Source organism: Octopus bimaculoides, chromosome 6, assembly GCF_046866305.1.
Source record: "Octopus bimaculoides isolate indiv1 chromosome 6, ASM4686630v1, whole genome shotgun sequence".
Classification (NCBI taxonomy): domain Eukaryota; kingdom Metazoa; phylum Mollusca; class Cephalopoda; order Octopoda; family Octopodidae; genus Octopus; species Octopus bimaculoides.
In genome coordinates, this window is record NC_142933.1 from 72,519,954 (window position 1) to 72,544,998 (window position 25,045).

Below are 25,045 nucleotides of genomic sequence, written 5' to 3' on the forward strand. Positions count from 1 at the left end.
AAATTCTGCCAAGGTCAGCTTTACTTTCCATTCCTTTGGGGTTGATAAAGTAAGTACCAGTTCAACAATTAGGGTCCATCTAAAAAACTTATCCCCTCCCCCAAAATTGCTAGCTTTGTGCCAAAATTTGAAATCATTATTATTACTATCACTATCATTATCATTATAATTGAGTGAGAGAGCAGTGCATGCCATCAAAGTGACACTGGAGTAAAATATATGAAGCCCATTATACCCATCATGACTACCCAGCTGATAAGTGTACACCAGGAACATGCATCACAACCATATGTGCGTGACATGGTGATCTCGTATCAAGATAAACAGCACATGACCTCGCAGGTTGGGCCCAGTTAGAATTTTCTTCAGGTTGAGTGGCCCATCCTGCTCAAAAGGTCCTTGAATAAGGGTTGTTTAAGGATGTTGAGCAAGACACCCATGTTTCCAAAGGTGAATTATTCAGACCCCAAAGAATTCCTCTCAACACATGGCTATGATGCTCCCCCCACTATTTCTGCTCATGATCAGAGATGCACATATCGTCAACCACCAAAGGACATGCTCAACTGGTTAAGGTCAAACAACTGACAAGCAAATCTGTGATATTGAGCAGAATATTTGCTGTAGCCCATCTTTTATAACAAGACAAAACAATGTACATGATAACACTTCCAATCGATTAAGATCAGAAGCCATGAGAGCCACTGCCTGGTACTGCCTCAGGGCATTTCATTATTATTATTATTATTATTATTATTATTATTATTATTATTATTATTATCTGTAGGCACAGAGTGTCTAAGACTACATTATTCACTTTGTTCTTCTCTTTTTAAATCAGTCAGATGTAATATGAAGAATATTTTGGTTACTATGCTCTGTTTTGTTTTTTGCAAACTTTGATATTCTCAATGTTTTGCATTCTTTACATTTAGTTAATAACATATTATAAAGGCTGTATGTTCAAAAGTGAAGACTGATTAATATTTTAAAGAAGTTTGCTTAATACTGTATTTACACAGCTTCTTCATTAAGAAGCTATAGTAATATATCTGTGCTACTAACACCAACAATTGCCCCTTTTATCTTAGAATTGATATGTAATCTGAAGATCAGGTAAGAGTTATCTAACAAATATGTGTAATGTCAATGCTGTGCTAATATTAGTAGTGCCAAACGTAAGATAGCCTTATAATGAACCAGCAAAGAAAACCACCCAGACTTGACTAAATGGCTCCAGATAGTCTATGAGAGACAGGAAAGATTATAGAATATTTAGTATTGAGTTTGTTGAGGCACAAACAGGGAAGCTGGAAGTTTTTTTAATGGTATTAAGTAATGAATTTCATTGGGTAACAGTGAAGACATAACCGATATATACAAATCATATAATTGTTCTACTACAAGCAAATAATTTCAAATCTTTATGAAATCTTAATTAAGCTATTTTATTTACAAAGTAAATTAATTTAACCATATTTGTGACATTATCATTGCTGTCTTTATTTGTGTAAAATAATAAGGAATTTCTTCAAATATTTTTTTTCTTTCAAATTTTTTTTTATCTAAAATTTTATACAGTTGCCAAATCTTGTTTCTTGACAAAGAAATTGCAAAGAAAGGTTAGGAAATGATTCAGCACAAATTGTTGCAACATATTATGAATGGCTATTTACAAGTTTTATCAAAATACATTGAAATTATTCAGACATCTTAAGTAAAAACAGCTCTAAGATGTTTGCTATGCAAATAATAAACAGATGTTTCTTTCAGACAACAAGATAAGAGAAAAGGCTGCGCCCTTTGAAACATTGATCATGGTGTGGTAATAAAATATCCTAAAAGAAGATAAGACCAAAAAATAGGGTTTGAAATTGAAACAAAATCTTCCCAAAATGTCTATTTTGTCAAAGAAATTGCATTGATGGAGTCATTAATTAAACTTTCCAACAAGAGTCCTCATTTTGATCCTTGGATGTGCTGATCTGCAGTATTGCAGCTCTCAGACTACAACATCATATCTGCCATCAGTTAATTCCTGTATGTATCTTAACTTTTTGTTAAGGCTAGATTTAACTACTTTCTTCAACTATTATTCATCATACCACATCTGCAGTTATTTATCTAACAACCAGTCACAACATAACTTACATTTCAATTGGAATAGTTTTTGATTTTTTTTCTATTCACCAGATCCATAGGTGAATTAGAGCATGACTTATAGGTAAACAAAATAATAAAATACACACACACACACACACACACACACACACACACACACACACTAGACTGATAAAATATGAGACTAAATTTCTTAAAGAATTTAGTTTTGTTTTTTTTTAAACTCTTTTGATACCAACCTGCCAAAGATTGCTGTTGGTTCTATTAAACAAACTTCCTGTTTAAAGTAATGTAAATTAAGACCTTTCTTTAAAATTTCATGCTAATTTATGTTCTAAGCACAAGTTTATAATACTTAATATGTCATTATTTTTGAATTTAATTAAACAAATTAAAACAAAGGCATTGTATTTCAACAGAAATATAGTAACAATATAATAACAATATGGTTAAGCTCAAATTTTACAGTCATTACCTACAAAAATGATATAAGGAGTGCTAGAGTCAATTCAATTGATTATATATTGCTCGTGAGCAATGAGAAATAAGTTAGCAGAAGCATTTATGATATCACTCTAGATATATTTCAGCATTTAATTTCAGCAGACACTGTATAATTTGGCCCCATAAATGTTTTCTGAAAAAATTAATAAATGAAAATAACAGATTAAAAAATAAATGAATATTAACTGGCTGGGATGGTCAGAGCTGGAAGTCATTTAATTTTTTAATTGGGGCTAAATTGAGGCAACAACAACAACAACAGCAATAACCTGTGCTTTTATGAAAATAATTATTCAATTCTACTCAATAATCAATTTTAGCAAGCAAGTTACTAACTTATCATGGAACAGTTGTAAATCACGCACTTCACAAATGATTATAAAGATGAGGTTGCCTGTGATGGTTATAATCATGATGACTGCAATGACAACAATTAGAAGTCCCCATGTGGCTGCTTAATCAATTAGAAATAGCAGACAAATCTTGTTCGAATCATACATCCTTCCATTTTTTTCTTTTTTGAAAAAAAAAACATGCCAAATAAATTTAAACGGGATACTTTGGTTTACCCAATGAAGTCTTATTGATGCTGAAAGACATACAAAAGGTATCATATTAATAATATCAACAGAAGAATTCAAAAAATTTTTAAATGATTATATGTAAATGTTCTTAAAAACCCTTGTATTAAAGTTTTTCAGGCCATATTTTGTTTAGTTTTCTTCAGGAAGCTGATGTTAAGTCGGTCTACCCTATCCCAAGCTACTGGAATGTAGGAGAAGACAACATGGAAGGGTAAGCAACTTTTATTATTATTATTATTATTATGAAAAAGGAATCTTTTTCTTCGATATCTGTTGTATTTATACATTATCCACAGGGCAGCACCCAGACACCTAAAGTTGATAGCAGATATGATGTTCTAAAAACATTTAATGCAGTTGATGATTCTATGATATCACAAAGTGCAGAACTGGATTAATAAAAAAAAGTGTACATATGAGAGCTCAATAAAAAATTCTATAGACTAGATCTATTAAATCTTTTGTGATAGCATTCTACATAAAATGTGCGAAGTACCCATTAGGATTATTATTATTTTTTTTTTGTATTTGTATTTCTTTTAAGCATGGTTTTTATGATACCATGTCTATGAATTTCTCTGTTCCCTTTTTTATTAAGCTGAGTACATAAAGAGCTCTGAGTACCTCAAAGCTCTTTATGTCACTTGCTCCAGCTAATTCTGTGAGAGCAGACAACAACCTTTTGTCAAGGATCTCATAGGGTCTTTTTCCACACTACTTAATGTCCAAGTACCAATCTCAAAATCCCTGGCTGTCCTCGACAGAGCAGTTTTCTAGGCATGATCTACTTTCATGTCAATCCCAATTTCTCCAGTGCCCCAACAGCTACAGGGACAAGAGTTACCTTCTTCTTCTTCTTCTTCTTCTTCTTCTTCTTCTTCTTCTTCTTCTTCTTCTTCTTCTTCTCCTCCTTCTTCTCCCCCTCCTCCTCCTTCTTCTCCCCTCCTTCTCCTCCTCCTCCTCATCATTCTTCTCCTCCTCCTTCTTCTTCTTCTTCTTCTTCTAATTATTATTGTTATTATTATTATTATTATTATTATTCGGTAATTTAATTTTTATAACGTGCTTTCACTTCACTACCGAGCACAGCTCTGTGTACCTTAGGTATGTGCTGTGGTTTGCTGTGATGCTCTTATGGTTACTGTATTAAAAGTGTTTTGCATAGGATGTGTGCAGTGCCCAGTAGCGCAATTTTCTGTATGTTATATATATTTGTAAGTCCTGGTGTTTTTGTTATGTATTTGTCTGAATATTTTTTTTTATTATTATTGTTATTATTATCATTATTATTCTTATTATTATTATTATCCCACAAAATATGGAAGTATCAGGTGAACTTTGTGACACAGTAAATAGCTTCTTATCTCAGTTTACAAGAAACGGTTTTCATTTTGTTTTCTTTTTTTACCTCAAAGGTAATTGACATTTTTTTTTTTTGTTTTTCTTCAATTCACCTTCTTATTTTAAACCAAAGATCACAAGTCTGAAATCACAAATTTTGGGACCCACATGTCTAAACATAACTAAACATCTTGTTCTGTTTCCAGATTCTAGGGGTTTGACAATGTTGGTATAAGTAAATGTAGCTGTTGTCATGTGTAGTGATTGTTTCCAAAAAGGCTAATCCTTGACATTACTAACCAATGCATCTTCTTCTCAAAGAACAACATGGATGCAGATCATTATGTTAAACTGCCACACTACTCACAAACCTAACATAAAACATACACGATAGCTTTGGAAACAGAAGACAAAAGCCTCCCACATGTACCATTTTAACTAATATTAGCATCTACTAAGCTTTTGATTCTATTTTTCATTTTCCATTCAAACAAAAAAAAGACTCCACACCAACTTCAGAAACAGAAAACACTGGCCAAGTGTTACAAGAGCATCTCTTTGAGAATCTGCACAGTTTCCTAAATGGAGCACCATAGTGATGAAAGACAGAGTGAAAGGCAGAGTTGGCCTGAGGGGGATTTGTACTCTTAAAGTAAACAGACACAGGCAGTGCTATATGATAAGAAGCTTGCTTCCCAACCACATGGTTCTGGGTTCAGTCCCACTGCATGGCACCTTAGGCAAGTATCTTCTACTATAGCTTCAGGCTGACCAAAACCTTGTGAGGGGATTTGGTAAATGGAAACTGAAAGAAGTCTATCATATAAATGTATGTATGTATGTATATATATGCATGTGTGTGTGTGTGTGTGTGTGTGTGTGTGTGTGTGTGTGTGTGCCTTTGTGTCAGTGTTTGTCTCCCCATTACCACATGACAACTGGCATTGGTGTGTTTGTGTCCCTGTAACTTAACAGTTTGGCAAAAGAAACTGACAGATTCAACTAAAAATTCAAAATTCTTCAAGGCAGTGCCCCAGCATGGACACAGTCTAATGACTGAAACAAGTAAAAGGTTGTAAAAATACAGCAGGGCATTTTTTCAAGACAATGATTCTGCTAATTCATCTCCTTCATTATCATTGTCATCATTGCCGTTGCCATCATCATCATCATCATCATCATTATCATTATGTGGCAGTAATGGTGATGACAGTGAAGTTAATAAGGGTTATGATGATAAAGTGATTGTTGACTAATCTCAGGCTAGTACTGATTGAGCAAACCTATGTTGAAAGGCATTCTAGCCATGACCATCACACAATTCAATGTTTCTTTCACTTTTTTAAGACAGTATAACTTGGAGGGAGATTTGACTGTTTTATCTAGCAGATTGATTAAACAACCACATTGAGGCCTTATTGATTCATTGACGACATAGCTGGTATCAATGGTGATGATGATAGTGTTGCAAAGATTTCAACTATTGTATATTATTATGTTCTTTTGCAGTCATTATTTTTCTTCAAAAAAAAAAAAAGAAAAAAAAAGCTAACAATTAATAATTTCAATGCTGGTCAATTATCTTAGATGCCAACAAATTATTCCATGCCAAACTTTATCTCAGCATGGGATATGTCAAAGAGGTATGTCAAAGAACAGTCACCTTATTTGCCATTGCACAAGAACAACAGCTGGTTATTCAGGCTGGTTTGTTGGGTGAATTTAATATGCAGAAGGTTAGCTAGAATAAATAAATAATAATTACAAAGAGTTCTTTTTATTTATTTATTTATTTTTATTTTTCAAGATTCTATTTCTATAAAGATTTATTTCATTCATTGAAAAATCTAAATTCTTTACAGTTTCCAAAAGATTTCATGCAATTTTTAAAAATTTTCCGCTCAGTTCATTCTGAGTGAATACAGCCATGTAATTTGGACTATCTTCAATTTTTCTATAGTTTTCTGCTTTCCTGAACCATTTCTATGTGTATAGAGAGATTGGAGTATTTACCTAGTGTTGTCAGTAACAGGCCGGGACATATGTCAGCTCGTTAGGAATGGGATGGGTGAATGAATAATTAAGGCCATTATAGAAGAATACCATTATAGAAGAAAGGGTTAGAGGTGAAGTGTACTTGCTAACCTAGCTTTTTTTTTTTTGCCAACAGGGATTACTCAAATTTATATACAGAATTTAAATGATAAAACTATATTAACATTATAACAAGCATCTTAAAGTAAAAAAATAAACAACAATTTTGATAAGGAATTAGGTAAATAAAGGTGTATCCTGTTCTTTATAAACTCATTTAAATCTTTTCTAAGATACACCTATCCTCCACTCTTCTCAGCTGTAATGTGTACCTACAAGGTGCTGGTGGAGCCCTCTCTCACTCTAGCTACCATATCCTAGATATTCTATTATCCCTGATTATTTGAATGACCGGGTGTCTAAGTCTTCTCAAGGCTAAATACGCACCTAAAACTATTAGTAAAATCATAATACATGTTACCATGTTTGCCTGTAAGTGAGCTGGCATTACTTGACTGCAGTTATATTTTATTGATAGGCACAAGTATGGGTGTGTGGTTAAGTGGTTTTCTTTCCAACTACATGCTTTCAAGCTCAGTCCCACTATCAGACTTCTTAGGCAGGTGTCTTATCCTAAAGTCCCAGGTTGATATAATGCTTATATATATTTAAATATATATATATATATATATATATATATATATATATATATATATATATTATACAATATATATGTATATACTATATATTATATAATATATATATAAAATATTATATATATGAGTTAGCTTACCAATTATTTTTGTTGGTAGTTAATTTATAATATATTGATATAAAATATATGTATATATATATATTATACAATATATATGTATATACTATATATTATATAATATATACATATAATATATATATATATATTATATTATACAATATATATGTATATATATATATTATATTATACAATATATATGTATATATATATATTATATTATACAATATATATGTATATACTATATATTATATAATATATATATATATATATATATATATATATATATATATATATATATATATATATATATATATATCCAAGAAAGTTAAGGTTTCTGATATAAATATATATATATATAGGTCTGGACATTTTGCTGGAAATATAGTGATGGGAACCAATGAACTAGTCCTCCTTTTCAAACGCAAATAATGGCTATGTACCAGGGAATATGTCTGTACAGGAATTTTTATGTATACATATGTGTATGTATATATGTAGGTGTGGGTGGGTATATATATGTGTCCTCCTCATTTATAATAACAATAATAATTGACTCATTGGTGTGCATGTATAGACATTTAAATGTACATATATGTATTTATGTTTATCTATGTATATCTATATATGTTGAAGTATGCATATATAGTGAATATTTATGGGTTTTTTATATTTTTATATTTGGATATTTTAAATTAACTTTATGAACTATATAAAATCTTTGAAGAGGCCTAGAGAATCATCCATGTACCTCTATTTCATCCATTTCATCTATCAATGACTTCAGCCTACTGGAGTTATATAGTTAGAATGAGGCATGTCACAACTGTAAGTCATTGTCCCATTTTCGGTCACTAGATGTCCTTTTTTAATTACTGATATAACATAATATGTCGCATGTGTTTGTATGTTGTTATTATTGTCCTCTTAATAACAAATAAACAGGTAAATTGACACAATACAATGTCTGCAAGTTGATGAATACCACCCATTCCCCTCCATTTTCTTATTGCTATATATATATATCATATCATATCATATTTTATATATATATATATATATATTGGTGCAGGTGTGACTGTTTGGTTAGAAGCTTGCTTTCAAACCATATGGCTCTGGGTTCAGTCCCATTGCATGACACCTTGAACAATTGACTTCTACTATAGCTTCAAATCGACCAAAGCCTTGTGAGTGGATTTCGTAGGATAGAAACTGAAAGAAGTCTATCATACACACACACACACACACACACATACACACACACACATATATATACATATATATAAGTCAGTAAATAGTGGGGTTGTGTTAACCGCACGTGGAGAAATAATAGGAAAATGAAAAATAATAATAAGGCAGAATGCTAAACTGAAAGCATATTTTAATATAGATGTGTAAAAAGGATTTCTAACTGGCTTTCATTGCATGGCAAATTTTCAAGAAGAGGGAGAATGAAAATGTTTTTTACAAAAAAGTAAAAAATAATATATAAAAAAATAATATATAAAAAAATAAATATACCAATACATTATATTGTCTTTGAGCTTTTAAAGTTCAATGGTAATCCATGTAGATAATAGTTGGAAAAATTAGGATGCATGAGATTCAGAGTTGTGTTCTGTTTAAAAAATAGAAGGGGTCTGAAAGTTTGTGTTAAGCAGGAAGTGTAGTGTCAAAATAGGAAGTGTGTGTAAGGGAAGACAATTCTGTGGGTTTTATACTCTTTAGTTGGAGTTCTGGACTCTTTGTCAACAGGAAGTTTATGTCTATTCTTAGAGAAATATGGTCAGAACTCCAACTAAAGAGTATAAAACCCACAGAATTGTCTTCCCTTACACACACTTCCTGTTTTGACACTACGCTTCCTGCTTAACACATAAACTTTCAGACCCTTTCTTTTTTTAAACAAAACACAACTCTCAATCTCATGCATCCTAATTTTTCCAACTATTATCTACATGGATTACCATTGAACTTCAAAAGCTCAAAGACAATATAATGTATTGGTATATTTATTTTTTTATATATTATTTTTTTATATATTATATTTTACTTTTTTGTAAAAAAATATTTTCATTCTCTCTCTTCTTGAAAATTTGCCATGCAATGAAAGCCGGTTAGAAATCCTTTTTACACATCTATATTAAAATATGCTTTCAGTTTAGCATTCTGCCTTATTATTATTTTTCATTTTCCTATATAATATATATATATATATTTATGTGTATGCCTCTTTGTATCTGTGTTTGTTCCCAACTACCACTTGACAACCAGTGTTGGTGTGATTACAGTCCAGCCAAAGAGGCTAAGAAAATAAGTATCAGTCTTAAAAATATAAGTACTGGGGTCAGTTCATGGGACAACAATTTTTCAAGACTGTGCCCCAGTATAGCCACAGTCTGATAGCTCAAACAAGTAAAAGATAAAGGATACATATGTGTATACATATGCATGAATATATGAGTGGTATGTTTGAGTTTCCTTGTCTTGACATTGAGTGGTAGTTATAAATGAATGGCATTCAGGTCTAATATTCTGCAAAATTATGTCTATCCATGGGGAGATATTATCTTACTTGAAAACATGTAAGGGTTGGCGAAAGGCTATGGAAAATCTCCTTCCAACCCATGCAAGCATAGAATAGTGGACGTTAATATGAGGATGATGATCATGACTCCAGAAGAATGAAAGGCTTTACAAATTAGAAATAGCAGCCAAATATCACTCAGATCACATGCTATCATCTTGAAATTGAAACGTACTGGATAATGCAATCCATGATATACTGTCTGGGAAAAAAATAAAAAAGAAACACATAGGATGGTCACAGCTGGAAAGCATTTGATCATAAATTTACTCTACCAGGGCTGACTTGGAGTTAAACAGCAACATATCTTCCTGCTCAGACTTGAAGGCCATGTTGACATGAAAACCTAACAATAAAGCAGACGTAAACAAGAGTCAAATAATAACCTTCTATGAAATTATTCCATTTTAAGTATTGCATAAAAAGGATTTGCTACCTAAATTAGTTTAACCCTTTAGCATTTAAACCAGCCATATCTGGCCCAAATATTCTGTTTGGGCTCCCACACCTAACCTACAATTAACTTAAAATGATGTGAATTGATAAGCATTACATTTGACAGAGTAGTTTGAATGCTAAAGAGTTAAAGAAATAATATGCTGTAGCTGTGTAGTTAAGTTTGCTTCCTAACCACATAGTTTTGGGCTCAGTTTCACTGCATGGCACCTTGGACGAATGTTTTCTCCTATAGCTCTAGGCTGACCAAAGCCATGTGAGTGGATTTGGTAGATAGAAATCAAAAGAAGCCCGTCCATGTGTGTGCATGTTTGTGTGTGTGTGTGTTTGTATGTGTGTGTATCATCATCATCATCATTGTTAATGTCCGTTTTCCATGTTGGCATGGGTTGGACGGTTTGACTGAGGTCTAGAAAGCCATCAGCTCCACTAGGCTCCTATGTGATGTGGCAATGTTTCTACAGCTGGATGCCCTTCCTAACACCAACCACACCAAGAGTGTAGTGGGTGCTTTGTACATGCCACCGGGACAGGAGCCAGTCAGGCAGGCCTGGCATCGATTATGTTCAGATAGTGCTTTTTACAAGCCATTGGCACAGGAGCCAGTCAGAGGGCACTGGTATCTCAGATGGTGCTTTTTACACGCCACCAGCACAGAAGCCAGTCAGGTGGCCCTGGCATTGATCATGTTCGGATAGTGCTTTTTACATGCCACAGGCATTGGAGCCAGTCAGGGGGTGCTGGCATCAACCACATTCGGATGATGCATTTTTGTGACACCGGAACAGGAGCCAGTCAGGGTTCACTGGCCACAGCTACGATTTTGGTTTTACTTGACTCAACAGGTCTTCTCAAGCATATCATATCACCTGATGCATCAAAGGTACTTTTTAATGGGTCGAACATGCAACACTGGCATCGGCTATGGCTGCGATCTCACTTTAGTTGCCGGGTCTTCTCAATCACAGCATATCTCCAAAGGTCTCAGTCTCCTGTCATTGACTTTGTGAGGCCCAACATTCGAAGGTCATTCTTCACCACTTCATCCTATGTCTTTCTGGATCTACCACTTCCACAGGTTCCTTCCACAGTTAAGGTGAGGCACTTCCTCACACAGCTGTCCTCATTCATATGTAACACCTAGCCATATGTATGTAATAAGTATATATGAACGTGTGCGTGTGTGTGTGTGTGTGTGTGTATGTTTATGTTCTACTTGGGATGAACAGTACATAGGAGTTGAAATGAGTATCATTGTCATTGACTAATATTCTTTAAAAGCATGTTAAACATGGTCGGTGATGGAAAAATATTACCTTGCTTGGAAACAGGTGAAAGCTGACAACAGGAAGGACATCTAGCTGTAGAAAATCTATCTCAGTAAACTCCATCAGACCATGCAAGCATGAAAAACTAGGTATTAAGACAATGATGATGGCAATGTGTGTATCTGTCTGTGTTTGTGTATATTTAATTTGTGATTTTTAATCCCTTAGGGGAGGGGACTACCAAAAGACATACATTTCACAGATTAAAACAATGGTGCCTTTGTATACTTATTCAACTTGCTCGGAATAGCAACAAAATCTTCCTCAAACCACATTGCTACCATCTTGGATATGGGACACTTTGGATAATGTATTACGGTACATGGTTCCAGAAAAATCAAAATCATAGGTCTACTGTGAGGTGAGCAGTTGCAAATGTGAATTAGTACAACTGAGTCAGATATGTCTGGTCCTTACATATGCAATATCTACCATTGGAATCATAACTAGTTAATGATCTCTACATCAGAGTTGTGTGATCCCCAAACATAGTCTGTATGCATTTATGGCTGGAGAAGAAAACACTTGCCCAAGATGTTGTTGCAAAGTGTCTTAGCCACACAGCCATGTCTGCTTAGTGGAGAAATCATTAACATTGATTAAATTCAAATAGAATCTCTGGAGATTTATGCAAAATGAGAAAACTCTAGCTGGTAGAATTTTATTCAATCAATTTTACAACCAACTAATTACTATTTAAAACCTCATAATTATTTTGAAGTACAAAGGAAGAAAAATTACCTTTAATTTAGCATATTCAGGTAAAAATGTACATTAATATTTCAAACTCTACTTACTATATGTTAAGCATATTATGTAAATATATTATGTAAATAAATTATGTAAAACATATACATTAATATATTTCAGATTTTAGCTTTTTCTCAAATGCTTGCTACATGTAATCTGTAAATAAAAGTTTACCAAGAAAACTTTCTGGTTCTAGAATTCAAAAATTTTGCTTTTTTTACTCAATGAATATTGTTTTCTTAAAGTATTTTACATTTTTGTTAGGAGAGGGATTCATTTATCTATGTATAAAAAAATTTTTAAATCAAGAATATTCCGGTCAAATTTTGCTCCAGTTCTTTGTTAACATCACTATGTGTATTCATATTCTCCTTTTTCTTTATTTCTTCTCTTTCTCTCACCCTTTTTCTCCTCTCACCCTTTTTTCTCTTTCTCTCTCACTTTCCCTCTCCACCACTACTCCCTATAATGCAGTTTGTTTGTTCTTCAGTTTCCACTCTACTTGATATAGTTGATGAAATAAAATTCCATTGAATTGTCTCTAGACAAATATTTCCACCTAGATGAACATTTTCCAGGCGGAAGGTTGTTATTTTGAGATACACAAAATACATTTTTTTTTAAAAAATGGTTTAAAATAAAAATTTAAAAAAAAAAGAATATTCAAGTTTAATGTTATTCTTTATTGAAAAAAGACTGGTAAAATACGTTGTTGTTAGTCCTGGGGTGCATCAGCCCTTAAGGCCAAAAGTTCTAGAACAAACTCATTGTCTTGCTAAAACTGGCAATAATTTTATGCATTAGAAAATTGAAAACTTATTCACTATTTAATCTAGAAACACTCTGATTTCTAAATTATTTTGAATGGTAATACTTAAATGTATTTGAACTCAAATGTATCACATCTTCCATTTTTTTTTTCTTTCTTTTATCAATTTATTTTTCAATAACTACTGAGCACAGATTATAGTTTAAATCTTATGTCAAACAGAAATAATTCTGCTGTATTTTACTCCACTACAGCAGATGAAGGATTAATTTTAAAAAATAAAAAAGGGAGAATCTTGTTAAAATTTTGTTTAGATAGACGCAGGCATGGCTGTGTGGTTAGGAGCTAGCTTCCCAACCATATGGTTCCAGGTTCAGTCCCACTGCATGGCACTATAACCTCAAGCCAACAGTAACCTCATGAGTGGGTTCGGTTGATGGAAACTGAAAGAACCCCATTGAAAATATAATGTGCGTGTGTGTGTATACATATGTATGTATACATATGTATGTATACATATGTATGTATACATATGTATGTATACATATGTATGTATACATATGTATGTATATGTATGCATGTATGTATGTGTGTCTTTGTCTGCGTTTATCCCCTGCGACCACTTGACAACTGGTGTTGGTGTGTTCACATTCCCATAACTTAGCTGTTCAATAAAAGAGACTGATAGAATAAATACTAGGTTTAAGAAAATAAGTCTTTAAGATGATTTATTCAAGTAAAACCCTTCAAGTCAGTTCCCCAGCATGGCTGCAGTCAAATGACTTAAATAAGCAAAAAACAAAAGATAAAGATTGTGTTTAACCCTTTTGTTACTGTATTTATTCTGAGATGTTCTGTGTTTCTTACAATTACTTTAAATATAACAAAGAATTTAGTAAAATAACTTCGTTATTATTCAGCTAGTATTAGGAACATAAATTGCGACTAAGGTTTGGTGGAAGATTTTAATTCAAAACTTATGAAAACAAGACAATAGTACTCAGGAGCCGGGTTGGTAACAAAAGGGTTAAATGATGTAATAACCTTATGATGTATTTGCCAGGTATATGATTTAAGCTGAATTACTGTGTGAAAGACATGTTAGCCATTCAAAAAAGAATTTTAACTTCACTTAAACATTTATTATTTTAATCCTTTACTTGTTTCAGTCAGTAGACTGTGACCTTGCTGGGGCACCACCTTGAAGAAGTTTAGTTGAATGTATTGACCCCCAATATTTATATTTTAAGCCTAGTACTTATTCTATTGTCCTCTTTTACTGGACCGCTAAGTTACAGGGCTTTAAACACACGGACACTAAGCAGTGGTAGGAACAGATGCAGACACAAAGACACACACACACACAGATATATATATATATATATATATATATATATATATATATATCATCATCATCATCATTTAATATCCGTTGTCCATTCTGGCATGGCTTGGACGGTTTGACCAGAAATGGTAAGCTGAGGGGCTGTAACACACTCCAATCTGATTTGGTATGGTTTCTACGTCTGGATGCTACATATACAATGGGCTACTTTCACTTTCCATCTACTAAATAAACTCACAAGGTTATCATTGGGCTTGAGGCTAAAGTAGAAGACACCTGCCCAAGGTGTTATGCAGTGGGACTGAACCTGGAACCATGTGGTTGAGAAGCAAACTTCTTATCACACAGCCACACCAGCATCTAGCCAGGCCTGTTAGAATTTTTATAACATATAATGAATAATAAATGTTTTGGTAAAGTTAATAGTCTTTGTGTGTTTTTGAATGGCTAACTTGTGTTTTCCAAACTGTAATTGTATAAATTCATGATTAAGCTGGCTACAACAAAACGATGGGTCAAAGAAAGAAATCTTTTAGAGGTAACATAACTTTGCAGGATTTCTTCCAGTTCCTCATATTCTGAGTTCAAATCCAGCCAAGGTCAATTTTGACTATTATCCTTTCAGTTGAACAATGGAGTCAGTGTAGTTGACTAAACTTCTCCCATTAAAATTGCTGGCTTTGTGCTAAAATTTGAAATCCTTATCATTATTATTAGTAATGCTGGCAGAACTGTTAGCATGCTGGGTGAAATGCTTAGCGGTATTTCGTCTGCCACTATGTTCTGAATTCAAATTCTGCCAAGGTCAACTTTGCCTTTCATCCTTTTGGAGTCAATAAAATAAGTACCAGTTGCACACTGGGATCGGTGTAATCGACTTACCCCCCTTCCTCCAAATTCCAGGCCTTGTACCTATAATAGAAAGGATTATTATTATTATTATTATTATTATTATTATGGAGTGAGAGAGCAGGACATACCATCAAAGCGGTATTGAGGTACAAGTATATGAAGTCCAACATATTCATCATGACTACCCATCTGATAAGGGAGCATTAGGCACATGCATCACAACCATATGTGTGCAACATGGTGATCTCTTATCAAGATAAACAGCAAATGACCTTGCAGGTGGGGGCCCAGTTAGAATTTCCTTCAGATTGAGTAGCCCATCCTACTCGGACAGTCCCTCAATACAGGAGTGAATTATTCAAACTCCCAAGAATTTCTCTCAACACAAGGCTGTGATGCTCCCCAACAACTGCTTGAACACCCAGAGGAGATGGATTCAGGGATTACCCTGGGTAGCTCACACTCTAGCTATGCTACTGGAAATTCATGTTTGAATTTCCTCCATTCCATTTTATTTCCTTCACAAACACATTGTTGTCATGGTCCTAATTAATTTTCAATTATAAATCAAGTACTGTCAGTGAAAAAATACTTCTTTTTAAATGAGTTGGGATGTGTACTATAAAGTACATTTGTATTTATTATCTAGTCACCAGTTTATTTTTGAAGATGGCCAAGACTCCACCTCTTAAACACCACTTCTTAATGAGCAACAGTGATGGATGACACAGAAGACATGGTCCATAAGAGGACCATGACTGTCCTCATCTGTGCCAGAGCTTTCCTGTGCATTCATAAGCAAAGAAATTTTGGAAGTGGTGATATTCCAGTTAAAGATGTGCCTGCTACCCCATCCCCTACAACAAAAGATTCATCATCTGTTTCTAGTTCTGAGAAATTTAAACACTTACTTGTAATGAACTTGGGTTCTGTAACGTAGCTGGGTCAGGAGATTGGGAGTCAGTGTGCCCTGGGCAATGCTTTTATTGGGGTGGCACTTTAGGGTCTGTTGCATAAGCTGGTAGAGGGGGAAGAAGTAGATCAATTTAAAGGGCCACCTCAGGTAACACACTATATGTGCTACTGGGGTGGAGTGAGGGCTGCACTTTCTCATCCCTGAATTCTTGGGCCTATGGCAAGGCAAACAAGACATGAGGTTTCACATCAGAGATGCAGTTGGATGACAGAACAATTCAAGTATCTTAGCACACTCTGAGCTGTGTCCCACAGTGCTTCATTACCAGATTGCCTTTCTTCTCATTGAAACTTAACCACTGATGGTTATTAGTCTTCCTGTGTGTATGGTGATAAGCACTTAAAGAATAATGATGAGAGTTTAAAACTTGTCTACTACTCTCAAATTGATTTAGTCTGATACACTGCTGCACAAAGACAATTTTTAGAGACACAGCTAATAGTTGGGTGTTAGATGGGAGTCAATAGTATACAAACTGTCCTGAAAAGGAACTGGCAGACCTCTTACCAGAGCTACATAGATACATATGTATACACCCCAACAAAAACATGTATACATACATATACATACATATACTTGAGTACATATAAAGGGTAGCAAAACTTTACAAAATTTTACTACCAGTGGCCTAGCATGTATAAAAAGTCAATATACAACATATTCAATATATATTTTATATACAGACATATATATGTGTGTGTGTGTGTGTGTGTGCGTATACACACACACACGTGTGTGTCTCTGTATGCACGTGCACGTGTGTGTGTGTGTATACACACACACACACGTGTGTGTCTCTGTATGCACGTGCACGTGTCATTTCCGTTGGGTCAAGATTGATCCTGTACCTGCACCTGGGCAGTTCTTATCCATCCCGAGGGAAGGTCTGAGTTTTATTTTATTTCCTCTCATTTTATTTATTTGCAAAAGAGACTGACAGAACAAGTACTACACTTGAAAATAAGTACTGGAGTCGATTCGTTCAACTAAACCCTTCAAAGAGGTACCTCTGCATGGCGACAGTCCAATGACTGGAGCAAATATTTGATCAGAGATAAAAGATAAGACCAGTAACTGGCCATGTAGCAAGTCTCTCCTCTTTTACTATACCAATGTAGTCCAAGGAAAACACAAAGGCCAAAAGGAGTAGCAACACGAAATTTTGTGCGATGCTCAAAACAATTCCTCGTGTGTGTGCATGTACATGTATATACAGTCGTGGCCAAGAGTTTGGAACATACATCTGAAAACTAGAATTCTTATATCAAATGCCCTAAGTTATATTTAATTTGCAATATAATATTACTGGGCCAAAAGTTTGGAGTATAGGTCTGAAAATTAGAACTTTTATATTAAATGCCCAAATATATACGTTGTATATATTTGAATCGAACTGTACTTGGGCGTAACAATTTTAATTAAAAAAAAAACTGTTCCAAATTTTTGACCACGACTGTATGTGTATGTGCATAGACGTGTGGTGGTGAGGGGAGAGGCGCAGTTTGGTTGAATGGTTACGAAGGTCAGTTTGTAATCATGATGTACCAGTTTCAATTCTGCTGTGTGGTATCTTGGTCAAGTGTTATTTTTTATAAACTCATGTTGAATTATAACTTCTAAGTAAATTTTGGTAGACAGAAATTATGTAAAAATCCATCCAATAGGTTTTTTGTAATTCAAAGTCTAAAGTGGATGAATAGGTTATCAAGTGGAAGTTTCAGTCAAAAGACATTTTATAAAAAATTGGTTATTCTTTCAGGTATGAGTCATTCATCAGTAAATGTTTTCTTGATATTCTTAAACTTTACGTTAAATAACCTTAATGAAATACTTGTGTGATGTGTATATGTATGCATATGTATACACACACACAAACACACAGACGTATGTATGTATGTATGTATATAAAAACGATAAAATTATTATTATAAAATAATAACGATAATATCAGTGGCTAGTATGCTTTAAAACCGTAGAGGTGAAAACTAATATAAGTCTATAATCATATATAAATATATACAACTATAATGAAGGGTACTGGGAAAGTACCAACATGCTAGAAATAGAAGCCAAAACTACTCTAACCCATTTAAATCACTCATATGCGCAAGTGGTGGTGGTGGTGGTGGTCAGGGATGATGGTGAGATTAAGCGATGTGAAAGACAGTGGATATGGTGGTGGAGGGGAAGGCGGCGAAGTCAAAGGTATTGATGGTGGGGACGTCAGAAGTCTGAATGGTGTGTGTATGGCAGTTGTAGTGGCGACGGTGGTGGTACCGGTGATGGTGATGTTTACAAACAATCAGCAGAAAGATAGAGAGAAGGGGAGAGAGAAAGAAAGGGGTTAGATAGGAAAAAAAATTGTACTGACCCTTGAATAGAAAGACAAAAAATGTTTATCATGCAGCTTTGCAACAAGTTCCAAGTCGACAAATTATATCATTGTTTTGATGAAAATTATTCATTGCTTGAAAAATATTGTTTAATAAAATTTAATATGTACTCAATGCATGAAGTGTCATTGTTGGGCCCAAGGCCTAATGAAGAGCTTTCCACAGGAGCTAGCTTAAAAACCACCCGATATATACTGGCTTATCTATCTATCTGTTTGCCTACCTCTGTGTGTATGTGTGTTAATGTATTCACACACACACACACACACACACAAACATACATGCACACACACACACACACACACACACATATGTATGTATGTTTGTTTTTGTGTTTGTCTCCCGATACTGCTTGACGAGTGGTGTTGGTTTGTTTGCATTCCTCCAACTTAGTGGTTGGCAAAAAGCAACATTAAAAATAAGTACCGAACTTACAATGATCGATTTTTTTTTTGCCAACTAAACCCTTCAAGAGAATGGCTGAAACAAGTAAAAGATCATAACACACACACACACACACACACACACATGCGCGCAAAATAATGAACACCATCCATAACACTCACCGACTTCGTTTCCTCATAACTTTCTGAAAAGTATCTATTAATGAAATTTTGCAAAAATAATGTTTTCAAGGATGTAGAATAAATACAATTGTGGAGATAAAAATTTACAAAAAAAAAACAAAAAGAAACAAACATTTCGGAGGAGTTTCGGATCTTTCTTTTCCCTTCCCCACTCTTACTTTGGTACCACTAATTCTTTTTCTTCTCTCTCTCTCTCTCTCTCTCTCTCTCTCTCTCTCTCTCTCTCTGTTATCTTTTACTCGCTTCAGTTATTGGGCTGCAACTGCAGCTATACAGAAGCACCACTTTGAAAGTGTTTATTCGATCAAATCGGCCCTAGTTAACATCCTGTTTTTTATCCCTGCTAAAATCGGATATTTTAGCCAACCTGTTAAGTTATGAAATGACATCAACAAACCAACAGTGCTTGTGAAGCGAAGGAATGGAAACTAATACAAAGACACACACACACACACAAACAAGCATTGCACACACTCACACGCTACTAAATTCGCTCACAAGCTATTGGTTATCTCGGGGCTAGAGTAGAAGACTCTTGCCCAAGTTGCTACGCCGTGGAACTGAACCCAAAATCACTTAGTTGCAAAGCGAGCTTTTTAACCTCACGTTCAAGCCCGTAACTTCAGCAAATTTTTACGTATTTATCAGATTTCTGTGTTTAAAACATCAACATTACCATCATCTACACTCTCGATAATATATTTCTGCTAAATCTCATCTGATAATATGCATTTTAAAGAAAGTTACGATGAAACAAAGTCGGAGAGAGAGAGGAGAAAAATCCGTAACTTCTTCACATTTTCCTTTTGTTCTTTTCAATGTTATCAACGTAGTCGTAATTTACACTCTCGGAAACGTATCTTCACAAAATTCCATTAAAAAAAAAATACGTATTTCTTTCAGAACAGGTTGGGTTGGGAGTTTATCAAAGGTTCCAATGCGTTTAAGTGTCTGGGAGTTGTAAGAATGTCTCCTGGACGGGACACTAGTCCATCACAGGTTAACTCACTGCTGCGACTGGGTCATACTTGATGTTGAGTAAACTGGAACAACGTGAAATGAAGTGACTTACTCAAAGACATATATGCCATCTGATCCGAGAATCGAACCTTTGACTTAACTAGTCATAGAAGGTGCGCAGAGGGACGGCGTTCCATTACTGTTCAACTGACGCAGAGGGAATGGCTTATAAGGTCTCTTGTCCAACCTTCCCAACCCCAGTCTCTCGAAACTTAACGTAACCCAAGTTCTTAATACTCATTCCTGTACAAAACAACCGTGAGCCAAAACACCCCAACAACCAGCCCACATGTCTTCACGAAGTTTAAGCATGAAACTAAATTTCAAAGTGCTAAATACGACTGCTTCGATAATCGAAATAAATAAAAACACGAAATCATTTAAATAAGCGAACTATCACCACACAAAATAAATTACGCTACACGAAGGTTACTCAGTTATTAATAGCTAATTTCCTCCATTTAATAACGTAACGACTACGTACATAAAATATGTCAACGCTAATAAATGGTTTAACACCGGCCGTTCTTCTTGTTTATGATATCATTTAATACAAAGGGCTATTTTCATTGTAATTATACTATACGTTCATTCATTCATTCATACGCGGTGTCATAAAGAAAAAGCCCGTGAAATCTCCTCAAATGTCGTTACGACCTGAATATGTGCTTGCGATTGGTTCATTCTAGTTGAGTGGGCTGTCTTTACTGTTTAACAACAAACTGAAGCATTGCGTTCAGGACGCAAGACATTTACAGATTGTCGCTTGTCTTTTAGATACTTAAAAAATAATTCACTTTCATAAATAGTCTGCTATAAAATTTAGGTAGCTGTAAAGAAGATAAAAAAAAGAATAGTGTTTGTTAATAATCTCTCTAAAAACTTTCTGAATGTTGAGTTAGCTAGCGAGCAACTTTTACAGAAGGTGGGAGAAACTACGATAAAAGAGGTGGGACATATAAAAGAGGGTGGTTCTAACAAACAGCGTAGATGGAGAGAAAGAAGATGGGAAGTTAACAATGTTTGGAGAGGAAACATAAATGATGTAAAATTGATGATTTGTAGATAAACAAAACAACTGAAAAGAAATACGAAGGAAAATATATGAGTCAAAAATGAAAGATTGAAAGACGAAATGCTTATTGTTATATAATCAGTATTTAGTCGAATTTTGAAATCTTTTTCTAGTAAAAAATATTAGTTACGTGTTTTACTTTGAGATTCGAAAAAACTATTTTGATAAAGAATTATCTGCAGAATCATCTTATTAACGAGGGAGCTTGTTTGTTTTCGGTTGAATTGATTCACTTTATTAAAATATATATAAACATTAATGTGGTTTACCACATAACTTAGCGAAGTAGCAACTTTCGTCTACAAATATTTGTACACAAAACTTCTCCATACAATTTTCATATTTGCATGTCATGTTACTAGAGTTTGATACTAAATAGTTCGCTACGTATATATATATATATATATATATATATATATATATATATAGTAGGTGATCAATATACGATTATATAATTGTATATATGAAATTTGTTATACACAAATGATATTACTCGGTTTCTCTTCTATTAATCATTGACACGATGTCCATGCCTCCTTATCGGTAACGATAGCTGTTGATCAGCACTCCATTGAGTCTATTCCCACAACCTTTAAATTTACATGACAATAATATTCGATCTCAACATCTCGAAGAACTGAAAGCTTGCCTGTGAACATTCTTCAGGTCTAAGACACTGAAAGTTTAACCCAAACATTATAACTAAACACGTGGTGCCGGTGTTTACCAATTTGGCCAAGGACCTTTCAATGATGTATCCGATGTTGATGATGCCGCCTACCACCCTACTTGACGACCGTTTTAAACACTCATGGTGAGTGAAAAATTGCTCTATATTTTGCTTTTTCCATTACAGACGATAAAACGTCCTGATACCCTCACTGTTTTTGTTCTCTTTCTATCACTCTCATTCATCCTCCACCTTTCTTGCTCTCACCACCACCCCCTCTCTCTCTTCCTTTCTTGCCTTTTCTCCTCCTTTCTCTTTCTCTTATTTTTCTCTCCTCCCCCTTTTTTTTCTCTCATTCAAACCATAAACAAAAGTTTAGTTATTCAAGTTGTTTAAAATCGTGTCAACGTTAAACGAACAATCCTGTGATCAAACACATTCGAGCCATAACCATCTTTGTTCGGTGAGCATTTGGTACTATTTCATCCAATATACGTGTATTCGGGAAAATTTGACTGCTATTTTAACAGTTCAAGCGAACACATAGATTACTTCCTCGCTGATCAATAAAAAATACAACTTTAAATATATATTCATGTGCATCTTTTATCTTTTACCCGTTTCAGACATTAGACTGTGACATTCCCTTGAAGAATTTCAGTCGGTCGAATTGACCCTAGTCTTTTTTATTATATCGGTATCTATTATAAAACCGCTAAGTTAACAGAGTGTAAACACGCTATGAGTTGTCAAACGGTGGCGAATGACAAATACACGCATGCGCGCGCACACACATACACATACATACATAAATACACACACACATATGTATATAGTGTACTGTTCCGTGACGGTAAGACCAACAAAAAAGTACTCCATCTGGTGAGAGATAAATATTATTTAATAAACACAATATATGTTTTTATGTGTTGACAGTATTGTTCTGAGACACTAGACGTGTTAAAAATACTGCCAGGCTTGGCATGCACCCATCACATGAAATTAATAATAGCACATAATAACATGTATTGTGTTTATCAAATTATATATATATATATATATAATACATAAATATATGCATATATCCATACATATATGTACATACCTACATCTATATGTATACATACATGATGCATACACGAGGGATTTCTTTCAGTTACCGCCTACCAAATCCACTCACAACTCTCTGATCGGCCTGAGGCCATAGTAGAAGATATTGACCAAGGTGTCACGCAGTGAGACAAAAACCCGGAGCCGTAAGACTGAGAAGCAAACATACATACATATATATATATATATATATATATATATATATATATATATATATATATACGTGGAGGATGTTTTAAAGTTCCTGGCTTTAAGGGTGTCGCGAAAGGCCTGCTGAAGGCCCAACCTTCGGAGTTCTGTTACAGGGCTTAGAAAAACTGAAGGAACGTTGCGATAAGCGTGTGAATCTGAGAGGGAAATATGTTGAATAAAATCATAATTAACTGATCCTTCTGTACTTTTTTTTTTTAGCCAAAGAACTTTACAGCACCCCCCACGTATATGTATATTACTCGAAATGAGGAGTAGATAGACAACCGACAACTTATGACGGGTCGTTCTTTGTGTTACTTGTCCTGTTTTCTATTTGTTTCTTTCGTTGTTTGCGTATTGAACCCATTTGTTTACGTATTTCATGTTGTTTACTGCTGGTGACGTCACACACACATACATAGTTAGCACGCCGAAATACTTAGCGGTATTTCTTTACATTCTGAGTTCAAACTCCATTGAGGTCGACTTAGCCTGTTATCATTTCGAAGGTCGATAAATTAAGTATCAGTTGCGTACTGGGGTCAATTTAATCGACTGGCCCCGTCCCCTAAAATTTCGGGTCTTGTGCCTAGAGTAGAAAAGTATATGTGTGTGTGTGTGTGTGTATTTCGTTTGTTGCATATGCACAGGGTCTAAATTTGGAGAACGGTGTTAATTTTATTGACTCCAGGTTCTTGACAGGTACTTTTATCTTACCAACCTCAAAATGTGAAAATCAAAAATCTGAGGTTGATCTCGGTGGGAGTTGAACTTGCACAGCTTCGAGGATTTCAACAAACAAAATTCTGAAAACGACGGAATAGCGCATAAACAAAATCCCACAGACTTTCAAGGAATTGTCTATAACAGTGGTTTCCAGCCCTTTTATTTAAATGAATTTTCCCACAGACCCCTTTTAATATACTTATAATTATGTATGTACAGTAATCCCACCGTGATAGGTGAAAATTCACGAAGTAGAAACAGTGGTGTACTGTATATTTTTATATTTTTATATGTTTAATTATAAATGCAAAACAACAGCACAGAGGAATCGACGAAAACGCGATGTGGCGAGTGGGGTTACTGCATATATATATATATATATATATATATATATATATATATATATATATATAAATACAGATATAGGGCAGGGAATTGCCAATTAGTTAATAAAATTAATAATTAACAATTTTGCCAATTTTACCGAATATATATATATATATATATATATATATATATATATATATATATATATATATATATGTATATGAAATTTTGAATTTAATTCACGGACCCCTTGTACTACCTTTGCGGACCACCAGGACTCCGCCGACCCCAAGCTGGGAACCCCTGGTCTATAACACAAAGTACCAGTCAAATATTGGCGTTGATTCCTATAATGTACCCTAATGGTGAATGGAATTTAGAATACAGAAAAAATAACCAAAAAAAAAAAAACAAGCAAGACAAGATTCTGAACGGAGAATTAAAACAGTTCAGTCGCTATTTCTTAATTTCTTAATCAATTGATGCATTATTTATGAAGAAATTGTGAAGTACGACAGTATTACAA

At 34.2% G+C, this 25,045-nt stretch overlaps 1 protein-coding gene across 2 annotated transcripts in view; it reads left to right on the forward strand.

Moving 5' to 3' along the window:
- LOC106875377 (uncharacterized) overlaps positions 1 to 25,045 on the forward strand; it is a 509,595-nt gene that overhangs the window by 344,161 nt on the left and 140,389 nt on the right. Inside the window, exon 3 of one of the 2 annotated variants that reach the window (XM_089354037.1) lies at positions 3,327 to 3,420. In XM_089354037.1, coding sequence (XP_089210163.1) covers positions 3,327 to 3,420 — 94 coding nt within the window. Of the gene's footprint in view, positions 1 to 3,326; positions 3,421 to 22,008; positions 22,309 to 25,045 lie in introns of those variants that run through there. The other variant, XM_014923476.3, reaches the window with a different exon arrangement.